The sequence below is a fragment of the Rhyacophila brunnea genome, unplaced genomic scaffold (genome assembly GCF_057557595.1).
Source record: "Rhyacophila brunnea isolate RB1 unplaced genomic scaffold, BYU_Rbru_1.0 scaffold_1, whole genome shotgun sequence".
NCBI classification, from domain to species: domain Eukaryota; kingdom Metazoa; phylum Arthropoda; class Insecta; order Trichoptera; family Rhyacophilidae; genus Rhyacophila; species Rhyacophila brunnea.
The window spans coordinates 37,705,151-37,730,477 of NW_028232751.1; the positions used below are offsets into that span (position 1 = coordinate 37,705,151).

General features: G+C 32.4%; 3 protein-coding genes and 1 long non-coding RNA gene across 4 annotated transcripts in view; 2 read left to right on the top strand and 2 right to left on the bottom strand.

Annotated features, from left to right (window-relative positions):
* Window positions 1-6,697, bottom strand: part of LOC147079733 (glycosyltransferase 25 family member) — a 439,462-nt gene extending 432,765 nt beyond the window's left edge. Inside the window, exons 1-5 of the mRNA XM_085943636.1 lie at window positions 6,323-6,697; window positions 2,308-2,539; window positions 1,263-1,378; window positions 564-790; window positions 85-394 (exon numbers count right to left, since the gene is read on the bottom strand). Of these exons, the coding sequence (XP_085799762.1) occupies window positions 85-394; window positions 564-790; window positions 1,263-1,378; window positions 2,308-2,539; window positions 6,323-6,525 (1,088 nt within the window). The 5' untranslated portion in view covers window positions 6,526-6,697. The remainder of the gene's footprint in view (window positions 1-84; window positions 395-563; window positions 791-1,262; window positions 1,379-2,307; window positions 2,540-6,322) is intronic.
* Window positions 6,698-7,229: 532 nt separating this feature from the next.
* On the top strand, window positions 7,230-9,080 carry LOC147079734 (5-hydroxyisourate hydrolase). The gene is made up of 3 exons (XM_085943682.1): window positions 7,230-7,311; window positions 7,432-7,699; window positions 8,808-9,080. Exons 2-3 carry the CDS (start codon window positions 7,448-7,450, stop codon window positions 8,895-8,897), a joined length of 342 nt encoding a protein of 113 aa, XP_085799808.1. The 5' UTR covers window positions 7,230-7,311; window positions 7,432-7,447; the 3' UTR covers window positions 8,898-9,080.
* A 656-nt stretch (window positions 9,081-9,736) lies between these two features.
* MnM (myomesin and myosin binding protein) lies at window positions 9,737-18,163 on the bottom strand. The gene is made up of 3 exons (XM_085943710.1): window positions 18,074-18,163; window positions 15,472-16,986; window positions 9,737-12,112 (listed from the first exon to the last, which is right to left on the bottom strand). The coding sequence occupies exons 1-3, from the start codon at window positions 18,135-18,137 to the stop codon at window positions 10,572-10,574; spliced, it is 3,120 nt and encodes a 1,039-aa protein (XP_085799836.1). The 5' UTR covers window positions 18,138-18,163; the 3' UTR covers window positions 9,737-10,571.
* Window positions 18,164-24,212: 6,049 nt separating this feature from the next.
* The window catches only part of LOC147079736 (uncharacterized), a 43,680-nt gene continuing 42,565 nt past the window's right edge, over window positions 24,213-25,327 (top strand). Inside the window, exon 1 of the long non-coding RNA XR_015070457.1 lies at window positions 24,213-24,651. This is a non-coding gene — a long non-coding RNA (uncharacterized LOC147079736). The remainder of the gene's footprint in view (window positions 24,652-25,327) is intronic.

Sequence of the window (25,327 nt, forward strand, 5' to 3'; positions counted from 1 at the left end):
ACCGATAATGGCAAAGGACAGGAAGGTCTTAAGGTGTTTTGTAGATATAGAATACATAAATATTAATTATGAAAATAAACTCACCTTCCATCGACTGCATCTATTGCTGTGGCATTTAGTCCAAGCTGCCGAAAACTTGTCTCCATCCTTTCTCGACGATCTGGTCTCCGTTTCAGATTGATCATGTACACCTTGTCTAGACCCATCTTATCCATTACTGGATATGTTATGTATTTGAGAAAAATTGGATCTATTTCCATTCGAGAGTCGTCAGAAATGGAATCCATTTTAATATTGGTCAGCTGTTGCTCGTCCATTTCTAAAGAGTCCTTCTGCTCAAGCGGCATCATAATATAGCCATATTTTTTATCATTGCATACATGGAGTGGAATATCTGAAATATATAATATTATTATAAATTCTGCCTCTTGAATCTAATATCTAATTTTTCTAGTATTATTCGGCTAAAACAATAAATATGTGATCAGGTTCCTTTAATTATTTACTTTCTGACTATCAAATGTAACAGATATGTACCAGTCATACATATCAATAAATAATACCTGATAAATTAGCAGATACTGCAAATGCAATAATATCATCATTTGGACCAGAGTAATTCTTAATATTCCTTGGACTATAGGTCAAATTGTCTGAAGAAATCTTCCTTAAATTAATCAGCACTGCGGAATGAACCATTGGGACTTTAAAACATCCTAACCGTTCCCGATATAAAGTTGGCTTATAATCCTCTGTTCTCTCATAATAGTAGGAATCTGTAATTCCACACCTGTAATTAAAAACATATAATATTATTTTACATGATATTGTGAGCTGTTTACACAGGGAATTTGTGCTATTAATTTAGACATAACGATAAATTAGCAATGTGTCTGAACAAAATCTATATTATTTCCAACATAACTGCAAGGATTGCTGTTACCCAAGACCTAGCGCAGACACAACCATTTTTTGGCTGAAGAGTATTTAAGTGAAACACAGGGAAATCAGGAGTTAGCAGTGCGTGGTCACAGCGTTGAGCGGCATACTTGAACAACTATTATACCAAGTCACAAGTGTTGGACGTAGAGCCGTAAAATTGGTTGTGGTTAATGATTTTGTCTGTGTGTGCCTTAAGATGGCATTTCAAATAATATTACAAATTATGATATTTATTAATCATGAATAAGATGTGGTATTATATTTTTGCATGGTATGTGAAATTTTTAAATGAAGTATATAATAAGTAGGGGGTAACATACCAAAAATTTGAATATAAGCCATCTGATTTAAGCATTGGTGCTACTACATCCAGTTGTTTTAGTACCAGCTCTTTCAATGATGATTCTTCGACGAGAAATGCATCAGCATCGATCATCTGAAAATTCCATTATACTTTTATTGTTAAATTTATGAAATAATCTTTTAAAAATGAATAATTATGTCTAACAACATACATAGATAGCTTTTCAATCAGCAAGGCATTCGTATGGGCAGGACAGGTTATGCGTTCAACCAACTTGGACTACCATAAGGTCACTAGTGCATTCTGTGAGGAACACCAGATGCTCAACACATATATACTGACCATTCTCCCATATGGCTGTGAGACATCACAACTAACCAAAGCTCAAGGGGTGTTATCTCTTGAGTTCAGAGAACCACTGTCCCGCTGAAACTTAAAATTACCTACACTAATACGAATGAGTCATAAATGCTTAAGTTTGTCAGCAGATGTAAATTTTTGATAACAGATTTAAACATGAAAAAATGGCTTCAAGTGGCTGAAATATATTAAAGGGCAATAATCCACGCCCGTGTCGCACATGGTTTATCACGGATTCAGTTGTCAAGGTTAATTATCTAATTATCTCTCACCCTGTAGCAATGCTAAAAGAGCGATCTCCAAGCTGCAGAGTTGACATACTAAATTTAAAATTTTCAATTATTCCGATGGCACCATCACTAGGGCATGTTATCTCGATATTGTTGTTCGACATAGACCACTCATATCAACATAACACTTCCAATACTACACTATATAGAATACGTTGTCAGTTTATCTATTGAATCTAATAAATTGCATTATTGTCAAATTTGAGATTTATATTGAATAGACAAGTACTTATCATCGAATATTGACCTATATGAAAGATTCTTTTAACCATATGTTTAATCGTTTCAAAAATCAATCCACAAAAACTTTGTGATAATGTCTATTTAAAAAAAGTTCTTTTGGATCTAGTAGATTTACAAAATAGACTGACAATTTTTTTTTCATTATATTGTAGCAGAATAATTTATTACCAACAAGTAATCAGCCCAAATATTTCTGGCATACTTGAGGCCGCTTTCTCGTAGAGATATGACATGGTCGAATCTACTCTGCGGCCAGTGAGTCGGGCCTGTTTCTCCTGGTTGTTTTGAAGGACCATCTTCATTCATTTGTAAATCTATTGAATGATAGGAATTCTGTACCTCATCAAACCATGTCTTTAATACTTCAACCGTTTTATCTTGATTGTGATCGCTGCGTATCCTAAAAAATAATTATGATAAATTAAATATAAATACCTACCTACTAAATCATAAATTATTACTAACTTATTTAATAATTAAATAAAATGTTACATTTATTTCTTAAAAAATTATTGACGACAAAGAAACTAACCATATGTCATATAATCACCCTCAGTTCAAATAAGAAAGCCACAAGCTTTTCTAGTCTGATTCGATTATCTTATTTAATGGATTTGAATTCTTAAAATGTATATTGAATTGTTAAAAATATTATAAGATGACCATGCATTTCAGTAACTGTAGAAGATTTTGGATAATTCCACGACTAAGTAATATATTATAGCCTTAATGTGTAAGTTAAAAAATTACCCCATTAAATGAATGCTAAGGTTGACTCCATGCTCACTTCATTCATGAACGGCTGGCAAGTAAACTATATTCCTTGATACTTTCATGGTCGTCTGTTACCTTTTTTGATAATTGGCCTGTTATCATGCATTCTTCCTTCTTCAATAGATCAAATACCAAAAAGCCTATGACACCATTATTTTTATAATTTTCTTCTATTACATTATTTGTAACAATGTGCAGTACCATATGACATTGAATACTGATATATTATGTTAAATCTATGCAAATAACTTTGATGTGCTAATTGCACATCAATTCTTTAAGCTGACAAGCATGAAATAATTTAAAAATAAAACCTCAGTGATACTTTATGTGCAGAACATTTTAGTGGCAAATAAAATAGTTTGATGAGAAAAGTGTTTCTCCACAGTGTGCCAACTATCCTATGCATTCATTGAGAGTTCAGATGAGCTTCAGGTTAATATTTAACAGTCGATATGATATGGCGGTAAGCGAATGAATTTTGAATAGTCTAGAGATGCAATCAATAAAGTATTAATAATTTGATACTTTGGAGTCAATTCTCGTGTATTTGATACAATAACAATACCAAGTATTGATACTTTTTGATTTGATATGGCATCCCTATACATATCTCATGACCAAAACATAAGCGCATGATGCTATTCTATTTTAATTAGTTAACTCACTTTTTCCTAATAATAAATAGCAGGTATCTTCTATCCTGAGTATACCTTAGTTCTAATGTTACTTGAGATTTGAAAATAATGATTAATTGAATATGAAAATTTAATTAACCAATTCCATAAGTACACTCATCCCTCAGTTTATAATTTTTTATATGGTTTTGACCAGACATGGTTTTGCAAAACACATATATTTATAAAAAAAATATATATGTACAATTGTAATGACAATTTATTACTCTTAATTATCGGCGTCTTCTCTGTAGAGGGTTATATTCTTTCCATGCTAAGTGATTAAGAGGAACCAATATTACTAACCGCAAATAATTTGAGAGAGTTAGCAAAACCTTTTAATTAATTTTTTGGAATTTATATTCCCCAATTTTGTTTAAGCTGAATGTCTTTTTTTATATAGTTTTTATTTAGTGTAGTTTACCACGCAAATCAATGGACGAGTATTCCGATGAAATGTTTTAATTAATTTTAGTCTGTTTGATGTGAATACTGTTAATATATAAACCATTATGTATACTAGTAGATGCATTCTGAAAGGGGTAAATAATGTATGTCCATAATGTAGATAGAATAATGGACTCCACCTATCATGGAAATTTTTATTTTCGATAATGAATTTTGTACTTTTTGGATAAAGGTTTATCTTTACGAACCATAAAAAATAAAAATAGTCTTAGATGTAGTCTTTTATATATATTTTTATTCAGAATTTTATTTTTTATAATACATGGAATTACAAGCCAAACATATTGAGTATATCTTTAAAAAATCACTGATATTATTCGTTTGTTTTGGAGGAAAAAATTACTCTTTGATTATACAGAAAACTTAAGTTTACAAGGTTATTTTTACAAACTGTAGGATTTCTAAAGATCAGCAATTATTCAGTTTTATTTGAATGATGGATATAATAATCATCTGTCATGATAATGCACTTCTACAGATGGTAAGCATTGTACATTATAAGCATTTTTGTTACATATCATGAAAAAAAATATGTAAAATAAACTATAATATAATAATAATAAATAATAGTAAAATAAAATATTTAACGCAACAGCAATGCGACTACCATCAAATAGTTTTTTGGGAAATTAAAAATCATGCCATTAAACGACAGATTAAATATTTAGAGTTAATTGACTATGTGTATATAAACATTTTTATGTTTTATCATCTAGCACATGTAAGCATTGTCATGCATTTAGAAATGTAAACACCAGAAAACATGCTCCCTGTTTACATCAATCTGTACAACTGCCAAAATCAAAATATTAGCAGGTTACCAAATTACCAATGCATATTATCTAAATTATAGTTGATTCGAGTTTAGCACAATACCATAGAAATGTGTTTTGGAAACTAAGCATCTTCTGACTTCCCATCTATGGTAAATATGTTTCAGTCAGTTGCAAATTTACAAATGGCAAAACCCAGGTTATTAAAACCAACTTCTATTAGCTGACTTACATAAGCAGACCCGCCAACTCCTACCAATCAACCGGCTTCATCAATAAACGTAACTTTAAATCTTTTCACCGAGTGATGAGAGAAATAGATTTTTTTTTGCCTGATTCAATTCGGAAACTGAGTCCAATTATTCACTCGAAGGCATTAGGTATCATATCCGGCCGCCCTGTCAATGCTGTCATATTGACGTATGCTGTCATAACAATAGTTGTCAGACTTTATTCATTATTTGAACAAACAATATGCTTCTAAATACAATCAGCAACCTTTTACTTGTTGAAACGTAATCTTCAATAGTTTGCGGCGACATTTGAAGTAACAAAATATGTATGAAGGAAGATTGTTTTTTGGTTTACTTATATTTTTTAACACTAGACACCCAACATAATAATGTTGTAAACCAATTACAACAAACATTAAAACGTTTGAATTGATACCTGAATTGTTGCGTGTAATTGCTATTTAGTATTGATAATTGATTATGATGATATGCGTAAGATGAAATAAGAGTATAATACAAAACTTCTGTCAATTAGAATTCAAATGTATATTAAAAAAAACTCGATTATCTGTACCTACTTTTATTATCTAGATTTTTAATTGTTCTTATTCATATTATGATTACATAAAAAGATACGATTTTTAAGTATCAACAATACAAAATACCAAAAATTGCTTGGTATGTAAAAGATTTATTCAAAGTATAAAAGATTTTTATTATTATTCTGATTAGGTACCCAGACATATGGTTATCAAAAGATATTATTGTAGTTTACAACCCCCATTTTAATGAGATAATATGCATTTGTAATAATATATTCTAATAAAAAAGAAGCACTAATCTACCCATGCAAACATGGGTAAATTGTGAAAGCATAAAATGAAGGTCAATACTTTAAACAATATTTTGTATTAGCAACAATAGATAACTATTTAAACGATACATATTCAATATAAAATAAACTAGAGATATTTTGAGGTACCATTCAACAAAACGTGTTTCCTTAAAATAAAAATAGCATGCAAATACATAATATATAGCATAAATTAAAAATAAAAATTCACTACCTACCTACCCACTATTAGAGAATTGGTTGATTTTTATTACCCATCTATTTAATTGATTCAATAACATGGTTGCAATTCTATCTAAATATTCACATCGATTAAATGATATTTTGGAATTCATTACATGCAAACATTAGTTTGTATTCCATTCTGTAGTTATAACACCATGCAATGACAAGAAAACAACTAACCATAAGGAAATTCTATCTTTGGGATAATCCAATTTTGTCAAAAGACTTAAAAAGTATGGGAGTGTATGAGCTTTATTTCGAGCAAGAACTGACACCAATACAGTCGGCCATTTCACTCCATCGTCGTCAATAGTTTCAGATGAAACTATGTGGAAGAGGTTGACAAGTACGACTAAAAATATGCTATTATCAATCAAACGCATGTTTGTGAGTGACGTTAAATCATACAAAGCGAACCACACGTTACGTGATGTCAATCACCGGTTACAGTTGTGTATTCAATTTAATGATACTAGTGATATTATAGGTATTACTTTTAAATGTCAGATATGTATTATCTGTCAAACTCTGCAAGAGTGACAACCATAGACTAGTGACAACTAATGAACAACAGCTGATATCGAAAGACAAACATACAATTTATCATAGACAATCAGAAAAACAAATAACTGATATAATGTCAGCCCTACAGTATTCTATATTATTTTCTGTTGATATTTCTGTATAATATTTTATGAGAACAACTACCTCTTTGGGGGGAACTTTTATCTGTAATTAATAAAATTTCAAGCCATACAGACATGATTTAAAAACAAATAAACTCTATAATTTATATACTCTAGCGTTCGAATAGGTAGGTACATAATATCTCTCTGTGCAGCAAATGTAATAATGAGTAGGTATGAAAATAATACAAAGTTTGATCACTTATTTATTTTTAATTATCGTGATAAATACTTATTAAGTAGGTACCTACATTATTTTTTACTATTCTATGTTCATTCGCCTTTGCAACATATTAATAATTATTTTATGCCGACTTCTGCGCTTAATATTGTGATAAAATATTTTTGAAACATGGCAGCATTAGACTAAGCTGTCAAATTTGACACATGTCACGTAGATAATACCTTATCACTCTTCATTCGTTCAGTTCATTTGAGTTCGTTTTCACATCGTCTATTTAAGATTCAGATTAACAGTGAAAGGTAAATTTGATTAAATAAAGTCACGCTTTTAGCTGACCGAATTTGCGTTTATTTATATTTTGTGGCTTTATTTTGTTTCTAATTTTTAAAAATAGTAGGTAAATACTACTCTGATTTCAGTCACTGCCTCTTCAAAATGTCTTTATCGACTCATGTACTAGATACTACCAAGGGCAAACCAGCATCTAACCTAAAAGTTTCATTACACCACTTATCAAATGGTGAATGGCAATTCATCATGACAGAAAATACATCTTCAGATGGCCGTTGTAATAAAATCATGCTCAAGGACATAAGTAACTCTTGGCCAGGAACATACAAACTTGTTTTTCAAACAGGCGACTATTATGCAGCCCACGATACTCCTACCTTTTATCCTCATGTTGAGGTTGGTAATCATTAATACTCCTTTATTAATTTAATAATTCTTATAAAGAAATTTCTCAAAAAGTATACTATCTATTAGGAAAACTTTTTAAAAAAATCTTGGGTAGGGTGGGATTTGAAGACATATTTTACATACCAGGCGAGTAACCAACGCTATTGACCCAAGTGCCAGTTTTGAAAATACTTTATTTGCTTTATTCACAATTATCATATCGCACTTATAAATATTATATACTTACCTTAACAACTTATCTGCGTAATGACTCTTGGAGATGGCATTATGTACTTATATAATTGTATTATTTTTTAAATTTTCCCAATATTTCGTTTGAAACTCCTGTAGAATAAAAATATCTTGTGTACTTCACAGCCAGTTTTTCTTATGGACAATTTTGCTGAATAGAACTTGAAGACCTACTGATTTTATACCTTATATTTAAAAATTTAATTATTATATTTTTCAAAGCCAGTTTATCCTTTCAGTCTATTTACAACAGAGACATGAGCTTCGTAAAACTGTCTTGACCGCCGTGTTTAAAACTTTAAAATTGCATTTTCCCCTAAAAATGTTCATTTTGGACTTAAAATACACTGTCGGTTTGCAGGCTCTGGCATTCGAACATATCAGTTTAAAAAAATGATAAATTTGATATGTCATATTCAGGCAGTTAATTATCCTGGGAAGTTAACTGTCAGGTTAACATGTCTTACTGTCTTGATTCCTAAGGCATTTATTAGAATCTTCAAGATAAAAAAAAATACAGTTGGAGATTCCAATCGGATGCATTGGTTATCAAGTTAGACACAGTGGGATGAGTTAGCAATTTTGTAGATACCCACCTTGTATATGGAATTGCTCCGAGTGATATCCATGTTATTTTGGAGCAATAAAAATAAGGGGAACGTATCATCGTGTTAACTATTTAGAATAGCCTTGCAGGTACAGATATTTTATTTAACTTGCATACCTCCACTATGAATTTACAAAAACTTTCAAGGAGAAATAATTTTCTATACGTAATGAAATTTTTCATATCAACAATATTTATTGAAAACTAATCTGGCAACATTCATAAATCATTTTAAATATCATGTTCTATTATTTTCAGATTATTTTTACCTGCAAATCTGATACAGAACATTACCACGTTCCATTGCTTCTGAGTCCTTTTGGCTACAGCACTTACAGAGGCTCTTAATAATATGTTTGATGGTTATCAATGGTCTACTTTTAATAATCACGCAATATATTATCCAATTTTTTCATTAACTTTAATGTATTCCTTAAAAATTTATATTTTTGTATGATGTTTTTTATGAATTAATAAAATTGTTGACACAAATACTAGACTTATCAATTAAAAATAAACAATTTTCTTTTAATCATTGAAATTTCATTGTAAGTAACCCAACATTATTCAATATTAATCAACATTTAACTTCAAAATTATTAATGTTTGAGACTTTCTGTGCTTATATTTTAATATTATCATAGTGTGACATAATTAAACAAAATAAATGTTGACATTTGAGTCCAATTTGATTGCATTCAGTGGAAATTGATTTTAAATTCTAATAAGAAAAGAAAAGTTATTTTAATAATCGGATTTCCTTATAATAATGCAATGGCGTGTTTTTTCAAAGGGTAATTTCTGTGATGTGTATCACCGAATGTGCATTTCGTTTTAAATGGTTAATCTCAAAACGATCATTGCAAGCTTAATTCTGTGTTCAGAGGAAGAAGACGATTAATCTAAAATCGAATATTGTATTAGAATGATTATATTTCTGAATGAAATTTACTGATTCAACAGTGTTTATTTGACTCACGTTCCTTACGCATATACAAAAGCATTATATCTCAATTGGCATATAGTTATTTTTATAAATTTTCTTAAACTAACTTATCTCTCATTACCACCTCCCATAAACAGAAGTTATCTCTTTGCAATTATGCCATTTTTTGGATGACTCACTTTTCTTGGCAACTATGGGCTTGTTTTTTTTTGGCAGTAATAATGAGTATTGAAACACAGTGAAAATTTCAGTCCTTTATTGATCTTGATAATCAACAAACTGAGCGTGTACATACAAGTTACTTTTAAATATTATGACTTTACATTTGGGACGATTAAATAGACACAGATAATTACTTTTTTTACCATAATATACTTTTGTTACGAATTATATTGAAACATGAATTTTCATGCATGGGTTAATATTGATAGTTGTAGCCAAAGTTATTTAGTTTTATAAATTTTACTTTTAATAAGATCACTTGCCGATTATAAGCTACAGTTACATATATAAATTTAATATATTAGTTTAAGTACATATTTAAAATGGCAGTCATGAGCTATTATATGTATATTACATTGGCGGATAAAAAATGTTTTTTTTTATATGAAGACTTTCTACATTCAATAAGATGCGCTCTTTCATCTTTAACATACAAAACAATATATTTGGCATAGTGGATGACAAACCATTATTTTCTTCATTTGCACTGCTTACACTTAAAGTCCATCATGCTGAGGTATCACACTGTCCACTTTATTTTTTTTCAAAACACATTAAGATTATTTTCTATGGATGCTTAGATTTTTTCACAAGAACTGTCTTCAAATGGGATTATATTAATTATTATAAGTCACTATATATTTGTTTACATACTATGGAGCTCATCTATTCATTATTTTCCTTTTCTTATAGTCTGTCATCAGACTTGCGACGTTCTAAACTTTTTATATAGGTAATCTTATAAAATAAAATATGTAATAAACCTTCATTCGCATAGTTTAAATATAACATAATAAATATTATGATGATTTAAATTTAAATTGACAATAACGAATTGAAAGTATGAAACAATATTACTCTACTGATGTCTTTCGTTTTAGTATCCAAGGAGGAATTTTATTTCGGACAGCATTATTTAATTGCCGATACATTGTTAGCCCTAAAAAAGGTATTGCCAAGCGTTCATCTTTAAATATATAAAGCCAGAATGCTACAATAAGCATAAATATATCGATTACATAATTGAATACTGTTCGGACATTGTTCTCAGCTGCTGCGTTTATTTCTGAAAAGTCTTTTGGAACTGATGCTGTTTCAATGGGGAGAACACGTTTAGCTGGCATCAATGGTTTGGGTTTAGTTGTTTCTTTAGTTTTGGAATCCTTTTTACTATCTTCGGTTTTTGTAGAAATACTAGATTTTACTGGAATGGGTTTTGCCTTTTCTGAACAATTTTTTTGAACAGCTTTTTTCTGGGGAGCTGGTTTTTTAATTGGAGGCTTTTTAATGGGAGGTTTTTTAATTTGTTCGGTTTCATTATTCTCTTGTTTTGCCGCAGCCTGTTTCAGTTGTTCAGTGTCTACATATAATGGCTGAGTTGACTTTTTATTTTTACCGAATTCCTTCACTAAATTACCATAATGCTCAATGACAGACCTTCCTTCATCTTGGAAAATTTCAGGTTCTTCTTTTTTCACTTTATCATTAGCTATAGTTATAGGTGGGACTGCTTTGGCTGGTGATGTTTTTAAAGCATTTTTGTCTTTCTTATTTGCGGTCTTTTTCTCCTTGACATTATTTTTCTCCATTGGGAATTTAGCAAACTTTTTGAACAATGGTACTTTATTTATTAACGGTTCTGAGTATTTCATTGTTTTTTCATTATTATTTGGTACGGGAATATTTTCAGGTTCTCGTCTTTTTAGAATTGGTTTTGGAATGAAGTTGGGATCAGGTAAAGGTGCTGGTTTTGAAAGTACTTCTACTGCTTGACTTTGGTTGCCCAGTGTCTGTGGAATGCCTTTCGTAATTATTTCTTTCGGATGGTACGTAGTACTTTCTTCAAGGCGATTGCGTAGATTCTCAACATCTTCATCTAAACTATCTGAATCTGAGAACTCACTATCACCAGTAGAAACTGTACTTGCCGTGTAATCATCCTCAAAAAGACTTCCAGTTTCATCATTCCTATCTTTGTTTAAACTTTCATTAGACATGCCATCATCAGTTTGATAAATGTCTGACTCTGCTATCTTCTCATCTTTCTCTTCATTACCAATATCTTCCAAGTCTTCCTGTATTCTAACTTCATAATCTTCAATATTATCTTCTATTGGTTTTGGTTCTTCGATAACTTGTATCTTGGCCTCTGGATGGCTGTTTTTTGTGTTTTCATCCTCGCGGTCTTTTTGAGTTTTTACTTTTTCGGCTTCCTTCAAAGCAACAACTTGGTAAAATCTATCCATCGCATGTTCATGGAGTAATTCTGTTGAACTCACTGAATTCCTCAATGGTCTTATTGGAAAGACACTATTCGTAAGATCTGGTGCTGAAAAAGAGATTGGCGGAGGAGTCATAGCATCTTCCAAATCAAATTGAAATGATTTTCGTTTTTCTGAAAATTAAATAAAAACGTATTATAATGATCATTAGCATCTAGGTCCAATTTAATTTATATGTTCAAAGCCAATATATGAATTTTAAAATAAGTGTAAACCTGATGTATATTGTAATAATTTATAAAATTGGTACTTATACATATTTGTTTAAAATTGTTATTGTATATCTGATGGTTCTCAAAATGAACAATATTGTTAATTAAAATAAAATACAATCTGTTGTATGTACTTCCATATAATTTAATAAAGATTTGGAAAGGTTTCGTCAGATACAACAGTACATTATTCTTGACTGATGTATTCTATTGAAGCAGAAAAAACCATTATTTATTTAACTTGTTATTAAATTATGTGGAAAAACTGCAGATTGTGGTTTATTTTACTTAAGTCTTTTCATAATTATTTGACAGTTATTAAAATAATCTCAATTATAGTGTCTCAATATTTTGTGGGTTAGATCATTACCCCAGTACCTAATTTTAAAATAAGTGTTTCTCGCTTCAACCCTCACTCGCTAAAATAGTAATATAATTCAATCGCTTTTAAATAAAATTAGCATAAGTATTAAAAATTCACTGCTGAATCATCATGCAATAGAAATCACCACTTTCAGGTCACATATAAAGTGAATAACACAATGGGAAAATGTCGCCGCTCATAGCAATAAAAAATGTGGCGCAGACATAAAATTGCAGTAGGAAAATAAATGGGTGATTGAACACTTTTATTACTAACGTGAGAAATTTCTCTGAAATGTGTCATTGTCAAATCTTTGCCACCATAAATGACAAATAAACAGACTTGAAATTTATTTTAATGTACCTATAATATTATGTTATGGACAAGATGATTAATAGGGCATTATAAATATTTTATTAATTTATTATTTTGACTTAGGTACTATTAGTATATTATATTTTTGAAGTTATACTTCTTTTAGCGCGTTTGGGAAATCAAATCAGAGTGTATTTTTGGCATGTGACATGGAACACATAATTTATTTTTTCACACGAAAAAAACACACTCGATTGGATTCGAACCACGGATTGTTCGGTTATCAGCGGAACGCACTACCTTTACGCCACAGTATGATACTGCAATCGTGGCGATTATACAGTATAATATTATAGTTTAGAATTGTTCCGTTTAATAGGCAGCGAAATTATTATTGTCGGCCATTTGCAACTCCTTACGTAAACAATCGATTACACATCAGAGTGACAGCTGGTACTTTAAAAATAAAAACAACGAGAAACCATTATATAATTTAGTAATATAAGTTAAAGTGTATAGAAATAAACCAACGGCGTTCCAATAAGCGGTCCTTTTTCTTGAGTGTGTAATTTAACAAGATAATTAAGAGCTAGTCAAAGAATCTAGTTTATCACAAGTTTTGTTTTGTTACGCCGAAGAAATATAACTTCTAATCAATGCTTCTAACGCGCATACATAAGTACACACACCGATATTTTTGTATTGCACCTACTTGAAATTATTCGTAAATCTTTCAACTTATTTCGGTGTTTGGTGATTTGAATGTATGACCTGGGTGATAATTTTGTGTAAAAATAAAATTTCTAAAAGTTCATTACACGTGTCACTAAATACAATAATGGTACCTATATACAACAGAGCTACATATAATTATTGCAAATTTAGTTTCAGTAAAGTTGTGTTGTGGTGTTCTGCAAGTTCATTTTTTTATAATTATTCAAGCAAATTTGCGGGGAGTATTTAAATGCAAACCTATTGTAAATGTACGCAATTATTTTTAATACCAGATACTTAATAATATATAATATTATTACGAAAATACGTACATACAACAAGTATGTTTTGTTTAAAATATTTTGAAATTATGAAAATGGTAGTTTTCCGGTATCAAATGTATAGTACTATCACGTAAAATAGGTATAATATAGTGATCATTCGAATTATTAACTGTGAACTATATATATATATTTTTAATAAATATGCTATCAAGCGAAACATTGGGATTTCCCAGGGTAGATGTTTTAACAGCAGATAATTATTTAGCGAGTAATGGTGGTTAACCATTGACCTGTTGGGTCCTTATTCAGGATCAATCACATATTTTAAAAGACAATGATATAGATATTATGATTTTTGAAAGACGGCATTCAAACTCGATCTGACGGCTTCCGAGACGGGTACTTTTAAACTATTACACAATGGGAGTTTTTTTTTTAAATTATAATTTTTCTTAGTGAAACTTCGCATCTCCGATGGATGGAAATCGTGGGTCTTGAATTCCATTTGTGTGATCCAGTGCATGAACCTAATAGGTTGGGCGAGAGGCTAAAATTTATTTCTAGTAAACAAAAATATATATTTAAAAGGCTCTTCGTGAGGCGGCCGAGATCCATTGAGCAGAAATTAATATTTAAATAAGTACATATACATAGGTAATAAATGTGAATCTAGAAACACTAATTTTACCAAACAACACACGATTATTTAACTATTATAGTACCAATATGATAATTTATTAAATTAATTAAAAGACTCATTTTATAATCTATTAATACTCAATAATACAAAAAACTAAATAAACCTCTTTCTATTTTGATAGATTTACGGTTTATATTTCAAATATTGAAAGCATAAATAATATTTTGCAATTATCGATATTTTCGCGCAACACATAGCAAATGGAAACAATAATTAGTGTCGACAACTCTCGTAGACAAAAAAAATGCCAGACGGGATAAGAAAAAAGCTGCTTTGACAGGAATAAAATTCTAGATATAACATATTCGAAAAAACAACACTGACATTTAAAAAAATCGTGGAATTAAGAAAATTTGTGGGAGCTGTCTTTAGGTCTTCCATAAAATTTTAATTTTTTTTTATGACAAAATATTATCGTTTTAAAAATGATCATATTAGATTATTTGAGATCTTTTTGGGGTATTTATTACTTATATGGAATTTTTTTGGTATTATTTATTTATGAGCATGGATAGCAAATTTCTTATTTTAATTACGAAATGAAGTTTACGTGAAAAATTATACCTGGTAAATAATTTATGAAAAGAACATGGCAGTATTATAAAAAGTTGAAAGCCAAACGCTCAATTGAATACCACTAGCCAAATACGACTACTAACTACTGTTAGATCTGACAAAAACGCTAAATTCGCAATGCTGACAATGTTACTGTAGACCTACGACTTTGCGCAAGACTTATTGTAAGTACATAATGAAAATATTAAAAAATATATTGGATCCAATATTGAACTACAAGTGCATGCATTTCTTTGAGTTAATAATATAACGTAGGATAATAGGAACGCATTCTGCAAGACGTTTGTTATGTATATGCTAAAATTACCTGCAGTTGTCTTGTCACCTTCAGGGTATAAAACCAACATGTACTCAGAACTGCCTGATTTCATTTTGCCATCATCCATACTGTATTTTCTTTGTTCATGGTTAAATTCCTTCAATGCATCGTGTCGTTCTGTTTTCGTTTCAACGTTTCGATGTTTTCGCAGGGTCACGCCTGCTGGAATATCTAAGGAATACTTTTGAACATTTTCTGTGTCTTCAGATTGAGGTGAATATTGGCGTTTTCTTCTGGGTGCAACTTGTGGTAAATCAGTTTTATTGCTAGCTTCAGTAGGATGCTGGACATCAAGCGGATCAAAATTAATATTTGCACTCTTTCCGGGTATGAAAATAGAACGAGTCTCTGCACTTGGTTCACTCATTCCATATGGAGATTCAGCTTTGACGCGAAATCTATATTCAGAGCCTTCGATCAAATCGAAAAGAGTAGCCGTCAGTTTTCTGCTAGTGGCAGCCTTCAACCAAACGTCCCACCCGGTTCGGTTGTATTCTATTATGTAGTTTCCTACTTGGCATCCACCGTCATCGTTTGGTGAAACCCAAGAAAGAGATACGGATCTATCGTCGTTTTCCATGACGCTGATTGATTCTGGAGGGTCTGGGCGCGCAGTTATTGTTACCAAAAACGAAGCGCAATCTTCTCCGACTCTATTATTTGCGTTTATCTGATACTCGCCTCTATCGTTTCTTCCAGCATTGGCAATTCTCACTGTTGAAAATTTCTCCGTGTTAGATATTTCTATCCGGTCCGTGCTAATTATCGGGCGTCCATCGTGAATCCATTCAACAGACGGCGCGGGTTTGCCGACTACAGATATTTTCAAGAAAATGGTTTCCCCAGTTTCATAAAGTAATCCATCTTCATACTGTCGGGGTAATCGTATCCTGGGTGCTGCTTCAAGAACAAGCCTGGCCCTAGTTACCGAATGGCCGGCTCTGTTCGTCGCAGTACATTTTATTTCGCCCTCGTCACTCAGAGATGTCTGGTGAAAAATCAAAGTACTGCAGTGTCCTTCAGTCACGATAGAAGTGCGACGACTGCTGAATATTTCGAATCCATCTTTGAACCAGGAAATTGTTGGCTGCGGTGATCCTTCAAAGTAGACTTTGAATTCTGTCTTTTCATTTTCCATCGACTTGACATCGTGTAAGATGTCAACAAATTTCGGCACAATGACCGCAGTTTTGTCAAGAGATACAGTGAGAATGTCCGAGATCTCACTTGGGTTTGACATGCCCGCTCCATTTTCAGCGGATATCCGAAACTGGTATCTGAAACCGGGCTCTAGTCCTGTGAGGATTAGTTCCGGTCGTAGAACGATCTGGGGAGCAGTGCGTACCCATATGGGAGAGCCTAGTCGATTGCATTCAACGGCGAAGCCTGTAATCTGGGACCCTCCGTCATAGCGGGGGGGCAACCAGCGAAGTGTCACGGCATTCTGCTCTTCCTCGCTCCCGCTGGGGATGATGTCAGGTTTCCCAGGCGGAGACGGTCGTTCTGAAACATTAATTAATATGCATAAGAAATATTGCTAAAAATAAAACTTTCCATGTTTCTAAAAAGTGACCAATTTTAATTTGCATTTTCTCTATAACAAAAATATTATTTTATTTAAGCGACATAATATATTTATTGTTAAAGTAGACATTTAAATACTATCCCAAATAGCATTAATCAAATTCTCTATTAATTGAATAAATATTCTCCATCGCTTACCTACCTAGATAGGTACCTAAATTATAACTTAGATGAGCTTAATATTTTATTGTCAAAAGCAGGCAACGTAAAAACAATACAAAATATAAAATATTCGTTTACTAATAAAGAATTTATAAACGTCGGCTCAAGTTTAAAATGACGACAGATCTTGAAAGTTTCTTAGGCCATGTGCGATCTGATATTTCTGGCCTCGGGGTATTTTATAACCGGGAGCTTTTAAAGCTTCAATCAAGTATTGTGATTTTAACTCAGTAAATTCAAATAACAATGGCGGTGATGATTGTTATATTATATACTACATATTATTATTAAATATGCGCGCAACTTGATAATTCGGTAATAAGTACGATTGTTGATTTAATTATAATTTGGTACCTATCTAAAATTAAACAAAATGTGTGTACTCATGATATAATATTAATCAACAACTTATGACAAATGGTCTCTCGTACACACACGATTGCTCACAATTTATACAACTTGACGCATACTTTTACATTCACTAATGATGAATAATCATTTCAAATCATTTATTGGTTTGATACATTGGAAAAGTATTATAGGCGTATTGAGATGATAGTTTAATATGCATAGTGATAAGCGAATGCAGTTGGTATAAAAATGTCGGTATGGCCTCGTGTGTGAGCGAGAAACACGAGTGCGACGAGCGAGACAAATTTACATCTTGGTGAGGGGTAAGCCCCCCTGACGTCTAACCACCGGTGGTCTCTAAAAATAATACCAAGCCGTCATCTTTCTCCCAATTGTAAAGTATGGAGAGTCCCACACGACGCGGCCAAATACTCTTTCCCTGGGATTTGTCACATGGAAATCGCATTGAAATTAATGTAATGTGAGTCGGTACCTGCCGCTTTCCAGTGGACGTTTTTCCTGGGCCGAAAGTTCCCCCCGGATTGTGTGTTTCCCATGATGGCAGCACATCCGCCGCTCGACTAAGGTCCCGCTGCCCCGGCGGACAAGCCGCTGCCCGCCGCGACATCTCGCGGGAAAACTCCACCCAACAACCGTCGCTTAACAAATGATTTTCTAATTTCAAAATTTCTACACTTCCACATCATGTCTAAAACCATATTTTACTTCCATATTATGATAACATTCATCTAATCATAACATGAAAGTGAAGAATCTTTAAACCAATTAAAACATATTACCTACATCCCATCAGTGTAAAATAATTTTTCGTCATACACATTGTTTACACACAAACTTATCGGTCTAATCGAATTTATTAACCATACAACTGGATATCTTAATCCGATCAAAGGGACAATGTATTAATGCTGACGTCATGAAACGAAGCTTACGGTCATCCTGCCCGAAGATTATTATCGCGAAATGTTACAGATCCGTAGCTTGGTAGAAACTAGGGTTTGCAATCCCGGGATCCCGCTTAATTTCAGGATTAGTTTTTGTTTTTAAAAAATCGGTTATTTAATGTGTATACTTATGTATGCAGCTATAAATATATAGGTTATATATATAATTTCAATAAAGACGTGTTGTTAAACAACATAAACATAATATATGAAAAATTTGGCTTAGTTCTAACAATTTAATATGTTCCTATTTCAAAATATCGACGACATTACCAGATTTTAATATTATTTAAATAACATTTTTTCTCCTCGTAAAATTTTCAATCACATATATAATATTTATTTTCTCGGTATGATGGGATCAACAGCCTTTTCCACATAACAATAAAATTGTTCAAGAGAGTCATATAACAAACGAATGCTACTTTGATCTACAAAATCAGCTGAAGTCTCACATCCTCTCTTGTCGTATAAAAATTCAGATGATTCGACCAATGACGTTATCATTGGATCATTGGATCCGACCAATATTATTGGTCTCTCACCATGGCCGTTGAACGTGTGCTCAATGTATTCGAGAGGAAGGCGCTGCGTAGGATATATGAGCCCATACTAAAAGGAGAAGAATGGCGTATTCAGCATAATCTTACACTCTACAATCTCTTCTAAGAATAGTTTGGCAGACTTCGATGGGCGGGCCATGTAGCAAGAATGGGCTGTGCTCAACCGCCGAGGGATATCCTAGATACCAGACTGGATGCTAGGAGGACAACTGGCAGACCCAGACTCTTGTGGTTGGGCGGTATCACCAAAGATGCGAGAGTGCCCGGTGCAGATACCTGAAGGATACAGACCCAAGATAGGGGGAAGTTCTTGGAGGAAGCTATCACCAGCACTGGGTTGTTAGGCCACTTACGATGATGATAAAATAGCTCAAGACTCTTATCTGGTCCGTAATGATATATGCGTCGGAATGCTGGACCGTATCAAAAAAGATAAGAGAAATCTTGACATCTTTCAATAGAAGATACTAAGAAGAATCTTCGAAACCGTTTGCGAGGAAGATACAACCATCAACAACTTACTATACGCACTGTACGATGATTCTCCCGTCGTATCACACGTGGAAGTGATGCGGCTTCGTTGGGCAGGCCATATCTCAAGAATGGATGACACCCAATCACCAACAAGGGAAATGTGGTTCAGGAGAACTACATTGGTTGAACAGTGTAAAAAGACACAGCATCCCTGGAGCTAAAGTGGAAAAACTCACATTGGGTTATAGTCCGTACGATGATGATGGCGATGATAAAACTGTTCCCCTATCTACTCATCATCATAAAATACCAATCCCATGCGGCTTCGTCTTGGTATAAGGGGTATAGTACCTATGGCACTAAAATATTTTCATTCAGACACATTTATAAAGTCATGGAAGGTTGCTTTGCATACATTTTGGCCATTGATCGGAATCATACATACATACTAATTCCGTTATGTAATTCTGAACATAATCATAGCCATAATTATTATTAGTCGAGTACAAAAAAAAGTTATCCCGGGATTTCAAATTCTGACTTGGATAATCCCTAGCTAGACCAATGTGAACAATTCACATAACACATAGTGTGAAAAATTTACAAAACTTTTTTTTAAATAAGACACGGCGTCGAACTTTTTATAATCAGTGGTGTACTTACTAATAAATAAAACTACGTGGGTAGGTACAAAATAAACAACTACAAAAATGAATAAATTTATTGTGATGCATAAAATCATATAAGAAACTATAGTTTTTCATTATAATAATAGACATAGGTGCTACAAACCTATAGTAAGTAAATTCTCGTGCAATTTGTATAAAACACTGCACTTTCTCTCTGTGTGTGTTCATGGTGTAAAAAAAATACAAAACATACACAGGGAAGGACTAGGGAGTGAAATTTTCCATTTGCACCACTGACTCTTCTACTTATTAAGAACCTGCATTTAAAAATACCCAAAATAAAGTCGATTTTATTTTAGGTGTAATTTACATTCTTTTTTGTTACCATATTTGGCCTATGCTAAGAGGGCTGGAGCGTGATAAGATAAAGTGCATAAATACTTATTTAACTTTTTTTAAATTCGAAGTAATATACCTACCATGTATATTAGATTTATTTTTAAATAAAAATATGAAATTTCAAATTTTAAAAACAATTGAAACAAGTGAATCAAATTAAATTTAAAGCAATCGCCGTCAGTCGTAAAGTAAATTGTAATCTTCATTCCTAGGTAGATCAAATGTGTTTCTGGAAGGTCTAACTCGGTGTTTCCCAACCTTTTTATACCTGCGGACTAAAATAATAGAAATAATTCGCAGACCGCTAAAACATAAATAACAATTATTATTTAAATAGTATTTTGTTTATTACTTTTAGAAATCATATATTACAATATAAATAATAGTCTAATTATGAATAAAAAAAAACATAAAGGTAAATTGTATTTTTTAAATTGAAATCATCAGAAACCGATCAATAAATAATTTGTTAATAAAAGAGCTTCTGGAATGTTGAGAAATCAATTTCTAATTTACGGACCGGTGTTTGGGAAATACTGGTCTAGCTTATATTAACAGACGTTTTACCACCACATAATTGCTTGTAGCTATTCGTCCAATCAATTGACCCTTTATTGCGGATCAAACACACATTGAAAACACGGCATGTAAGTTTTACCAGACACGGGATCGAAACCGCACATAATATAGCTTTAGAAATGATCACTCTATAAACGACGATCCGCGGAATATCGGTCATAGTACTATAACAGTGGCGGATTTACATTACAAAAAAACCCGGAACCCGAGGGGCCCTTTTTTAAATAAGTATATTATATTATTTTTCGTAATAATTATTATATTTTTAATGACCACAGGGCTAGATTGATTGAATAATTATAGTCAGCGGATGCCAAATGTATATGGTAGAGAAAAACTAGATAGACTTTTTGATATCCAACTATTATTTTTATATTACTACTTGGCATCATTAACTAAAAAATTTTGAGTTATGACTCTATGTAACTCAATTAGTCTACTACATTTAATTGGGATTTTTTTATGATATAAGGGATGGGTGTAGAATTTTATGTTCCGCTACTGAGTATCAATAATCAAAGGACTATAGTTATTATGTATCATGTACTGAAATTTTAATATAATTAATACATTGTACATAGATAAGGTTAAAAAAATGGATACATTAATGTTGTGTCATGTTCGTTCAAAAGTAGTTATTGGCGGCGAATTAAAATATATTGTCTTTTCTCTTTGCCAAGAAAGCTAACTTAATGTTGTGACTTGACAATCAAACTCATATCAATTAGAATAGAATGTTGCTGGGTCGAGGCCAATATCACAGTAGAAATATGAATCACTAAATACTCTTATATTGAAAAAACAATGTTAACATAACTAATTAATGGTAGGTACTACAAAATTACTAACCGATCCTCAAAATATTTATTTTACATAGCAAACACTAGGTACCTAAAGATAATACTTAATTAGAAAGAGGGGTAAAATAATATAGACAATTCCAGATATTAAATATGTTGCTGGACATTGATAGTGAGTGTAACAATTGACAGTGTATCTTGGGCTCTTATTCTTCTTAAACTCCGGCTCGAGGAACTACCAGGAAAATTGATCGTGATAATTCAAAGTTGTTTAAACAACAGATCGATCTAGTTTCGTGTTGGGTCATCTAAGGCAGCATGGCTGTCTTCGCTTCGCTATCCAGCCGACTGCACCAGCAACGCCAGAATCAGGACTAATATTGATACTGCTGTTGGCAAAGCCTTAGCATCAATTTTATCTTGGAGAAAATCAACTAGACTGTAATTGGCACGAAGTAAAATGGAATGTAGAAATGTAAAATGGAATGTGTAAAGTGGAATGGAATGGAATCGGGTGGATTGTAGATCAATGAATCGACCGCCCATAGTCCGAATGTGAGATACCAGCATTATGGTATTTGCTAGAGACCCTAGTTTGGCGTTCAACTTAACAATATATTAAAATTCGTGCGTCGTGCCGATGCTCGTGGTCGCCTTCCAGAGATGACGACGCTATCTGTATAGAAATCACAGCCTGTGTTGCAAGTGTGTATTATAAATGCATCAAGGATCGACCATCCGTCCCGGTCACTTAGAACGTTCAGATCATTAATTGTTGTCTTCTGGCCGTGCAACTCTATCGTATAGATACTTTTAAGTCATTGGACGCTAAAGACGCACCTAACGCGTAACGATCAGGTGGCCATTCGATATAATTGGCATGCTATTTAAATGTTAACTTAAAGTCATGTAAGCTCAGTCAAACTACATTTGAATGTGTGGCGACCTCAGTCTTATCCAATGGATCCCCGGTATACATAACTGGCAACGCTTCACACTCAAGCGTAGGCCCTCGTGATACACCCGATTAAAACCGGGTGTGGTTCGAGGCGATCAGTTTGGTATGGTACATGTTTGTATAGTTCAATTAAGCAAAATAAATAATTGTATCGCAATATTTTATTATAATTTAGACACAACATTATTGACACACAAATATTATTGAAACATAATTTAATAATATTATTAGAATATAATCTATTTTTTAAAGCCACAGACAAATTCATTGCCAGATGTATTTATTGTTTGGACGACCACCGCTGTCTTCATTTTCCACAGTATAACGAATTTTTCGCGGTGATTGGTCCGGTATTACTGAAAAAAATATTTATTATTATATATATATATATATGTGTATTTTTTTAACTTTCCAATGTTTCCAAGGTTCCTTAATAGTCAATGACTGCAATCAATGACGTCCAGTGCAATTAAAATTTATCTTTCAAATATATTTGTAATGTAAAATAGCATATTTGCCTATAGTATAGTATTTTTTTCATATTTTTACTAACGGTTTACCATATTGCAATCAAAGAATAAGTAATAACCAGCACTACGATCTAAATCCACAATTTCGTGCAGCGGCCTGACTACAGTGGGCCTTGACTATCTTTGTAATGATAATATTTTTTGAAAATATCCAAAAGGTACTTAATCGAGATATAGTATTTGATCTAGATAATATGCGCAGTAGGTAATTATTAGGCTTTGCAGTTACCGTTAAAACTCGTATGTCTAGTTGGAATAGACATCATCTTGCTTGTGTATCCTCGTATGTCGAGTTAGACTTATACCTTTTTATTGGAAATGAATTTACAATTATTATAAAATATATTATAAATTAATTAATATTCTTTTGCCTCTCTACTTACATTTGTTATGTTTATTCTTTAAATTATTAAATTAATCGATTGAATGAACAATAATAAGAAGTACAAATGGTTAAACTATATGCGATCATTAGTTTTTGTAGATATCAGTAGGTATGCATAGTAATAAGTAGGGGGTCCGCTTTAAGTTATAGGGACCATGATCCATACATATATTATTATGTTATTATATCTTTGTTATTCTCTGTAATATCTTATAGCGAAACAATAATGTTGCGTTTATTTATCGCAACTAGGCGAAAATTCCTTTCTCGAAGTTGGCAGAACTGATCAACATGCCGTTATTAATCATAAAAATCTCTTAATAATGCGCAAAAGTACCTATTTAAATTATGGGGTTAAGCTTTAGGGATGGAGACATTTTGCCTTTGTACTAAGTAATTAGTAAACTGTCACTTGTTTTCGCCCCAAGCAGGATAAGCGGATGCGTAATACAGATTCTGAAATGAATCATCAGCCTCTCCCTTATCAAGACCGTCTGTGCGTGGTACTGGTACCACATCCTCCTCGAGGTAACCCTGGTTTCACAGAACACAGCGGATCTAGACTGGGAAGTCGATAAATATCTCTGGGGTTAGGCGAGAGTCATCACGCCTTTCCATCTTCTACCAGCGTCTACTAGCGTCTGCCAGCATCTACCAGCGTTTACCAGCGTCTACCAGCGTCTGCCAGCGTTTACCAGCATATACTAGCGTCAACCAGCGTATACCATCTGAAGGCTGAGCGTCATCAGCTAACAGCTGTGATGAAAGTCTTTGGCGCGACGATATTAGGTTTGTCATTATTTTTATTATTTAATCGTTTCACAAACTTCTACTCTTTCTAATTCAAAACTTTTAAAATGTTTATGATCTCAATAATCATTTTATTGCATTCAATAACTGTATTCCTTATAATATATATGACGGCTCTAGAAATAAAAAGAGTAGTTTCAATAATTGTCGCAAAATCTTCAATGTCAATGGAAATGTTTTATTTCTTTCTCACAGATATAACTTCTAAAGAAACTATATTAAAATGTTTTTTTTTAATTTCATATTATACATACGCTTACTCGGTTCTTGTAGTTTAGTGTGTAAAGCGCTGGCCTTTCACCCGAGGGCTCCGGGATTGATTCCCAGTGAGGTCACAATATATTTATGTGATTTTATTAAATCCTGGGTATTTGTGATTGCTTCACTTCTATTACCAGTGTCTACTACACTACTGTCCAAAAGATATGCTGATAAGAAATAAATAATTATCCATTTTTTTTGACTTGCCAACGTTTTACGAAAATATAAACTGCCGTTTTTGTCTCGAGCCTTCATATATTATAATATCCATGTAATGTATAGCAACGCCTTTTACCTGAATAATATTAGAAAGTCCCTCTGAGCATCCAGAAATATCCTAAAATCTTTGAAGTTATCCAAATTCATATAACTACAGTTTGTTTTAATAATCCCA

What these genes read in the sequence shown, in the direction of transcription:
- LOC147079734 (XM_085943682.1), top strand. Translation starts at nt 7,448, where the DNA reads ATGTCTTTATCGACTCATGTACTAGATACTACCAAGGGCAAACCAGCA. An exon ending in CCTTTTATCCTCATGTTGAG is followed by an intron (nt 7,700 to 8,807) that starts GTTGGTAATCAT and finishes TATTATTTTCAG; the next exon opens with ATTATTTTTACCTGCAAATC.
- MnM (XM_085943710.1), bottom strand. Translation starts at nt 18,137, where the DNA reads ATGGGAAACACACAATCCGGGGGGAACTTTCGGCCCAGGAAAAACGTC. An exon ending in CGTCCACTGGAAAGCGGCAG is followed by an intron (nt 16,987 to 18,073) that starts GTACCGACTCAC and finishes TTAATGTTTCAG; the next exon opens with AACGACCGTCTCCGCCTGGG. An exon ending in AGGTGACAAGACAACTGCAG is followed by an intron (nt 12,113 to 15,471) that starts GTAATTTTAGCA and finishes TTTAATTTTCAG; the next exon opens with AAAAACGAAAATCATTTCAA.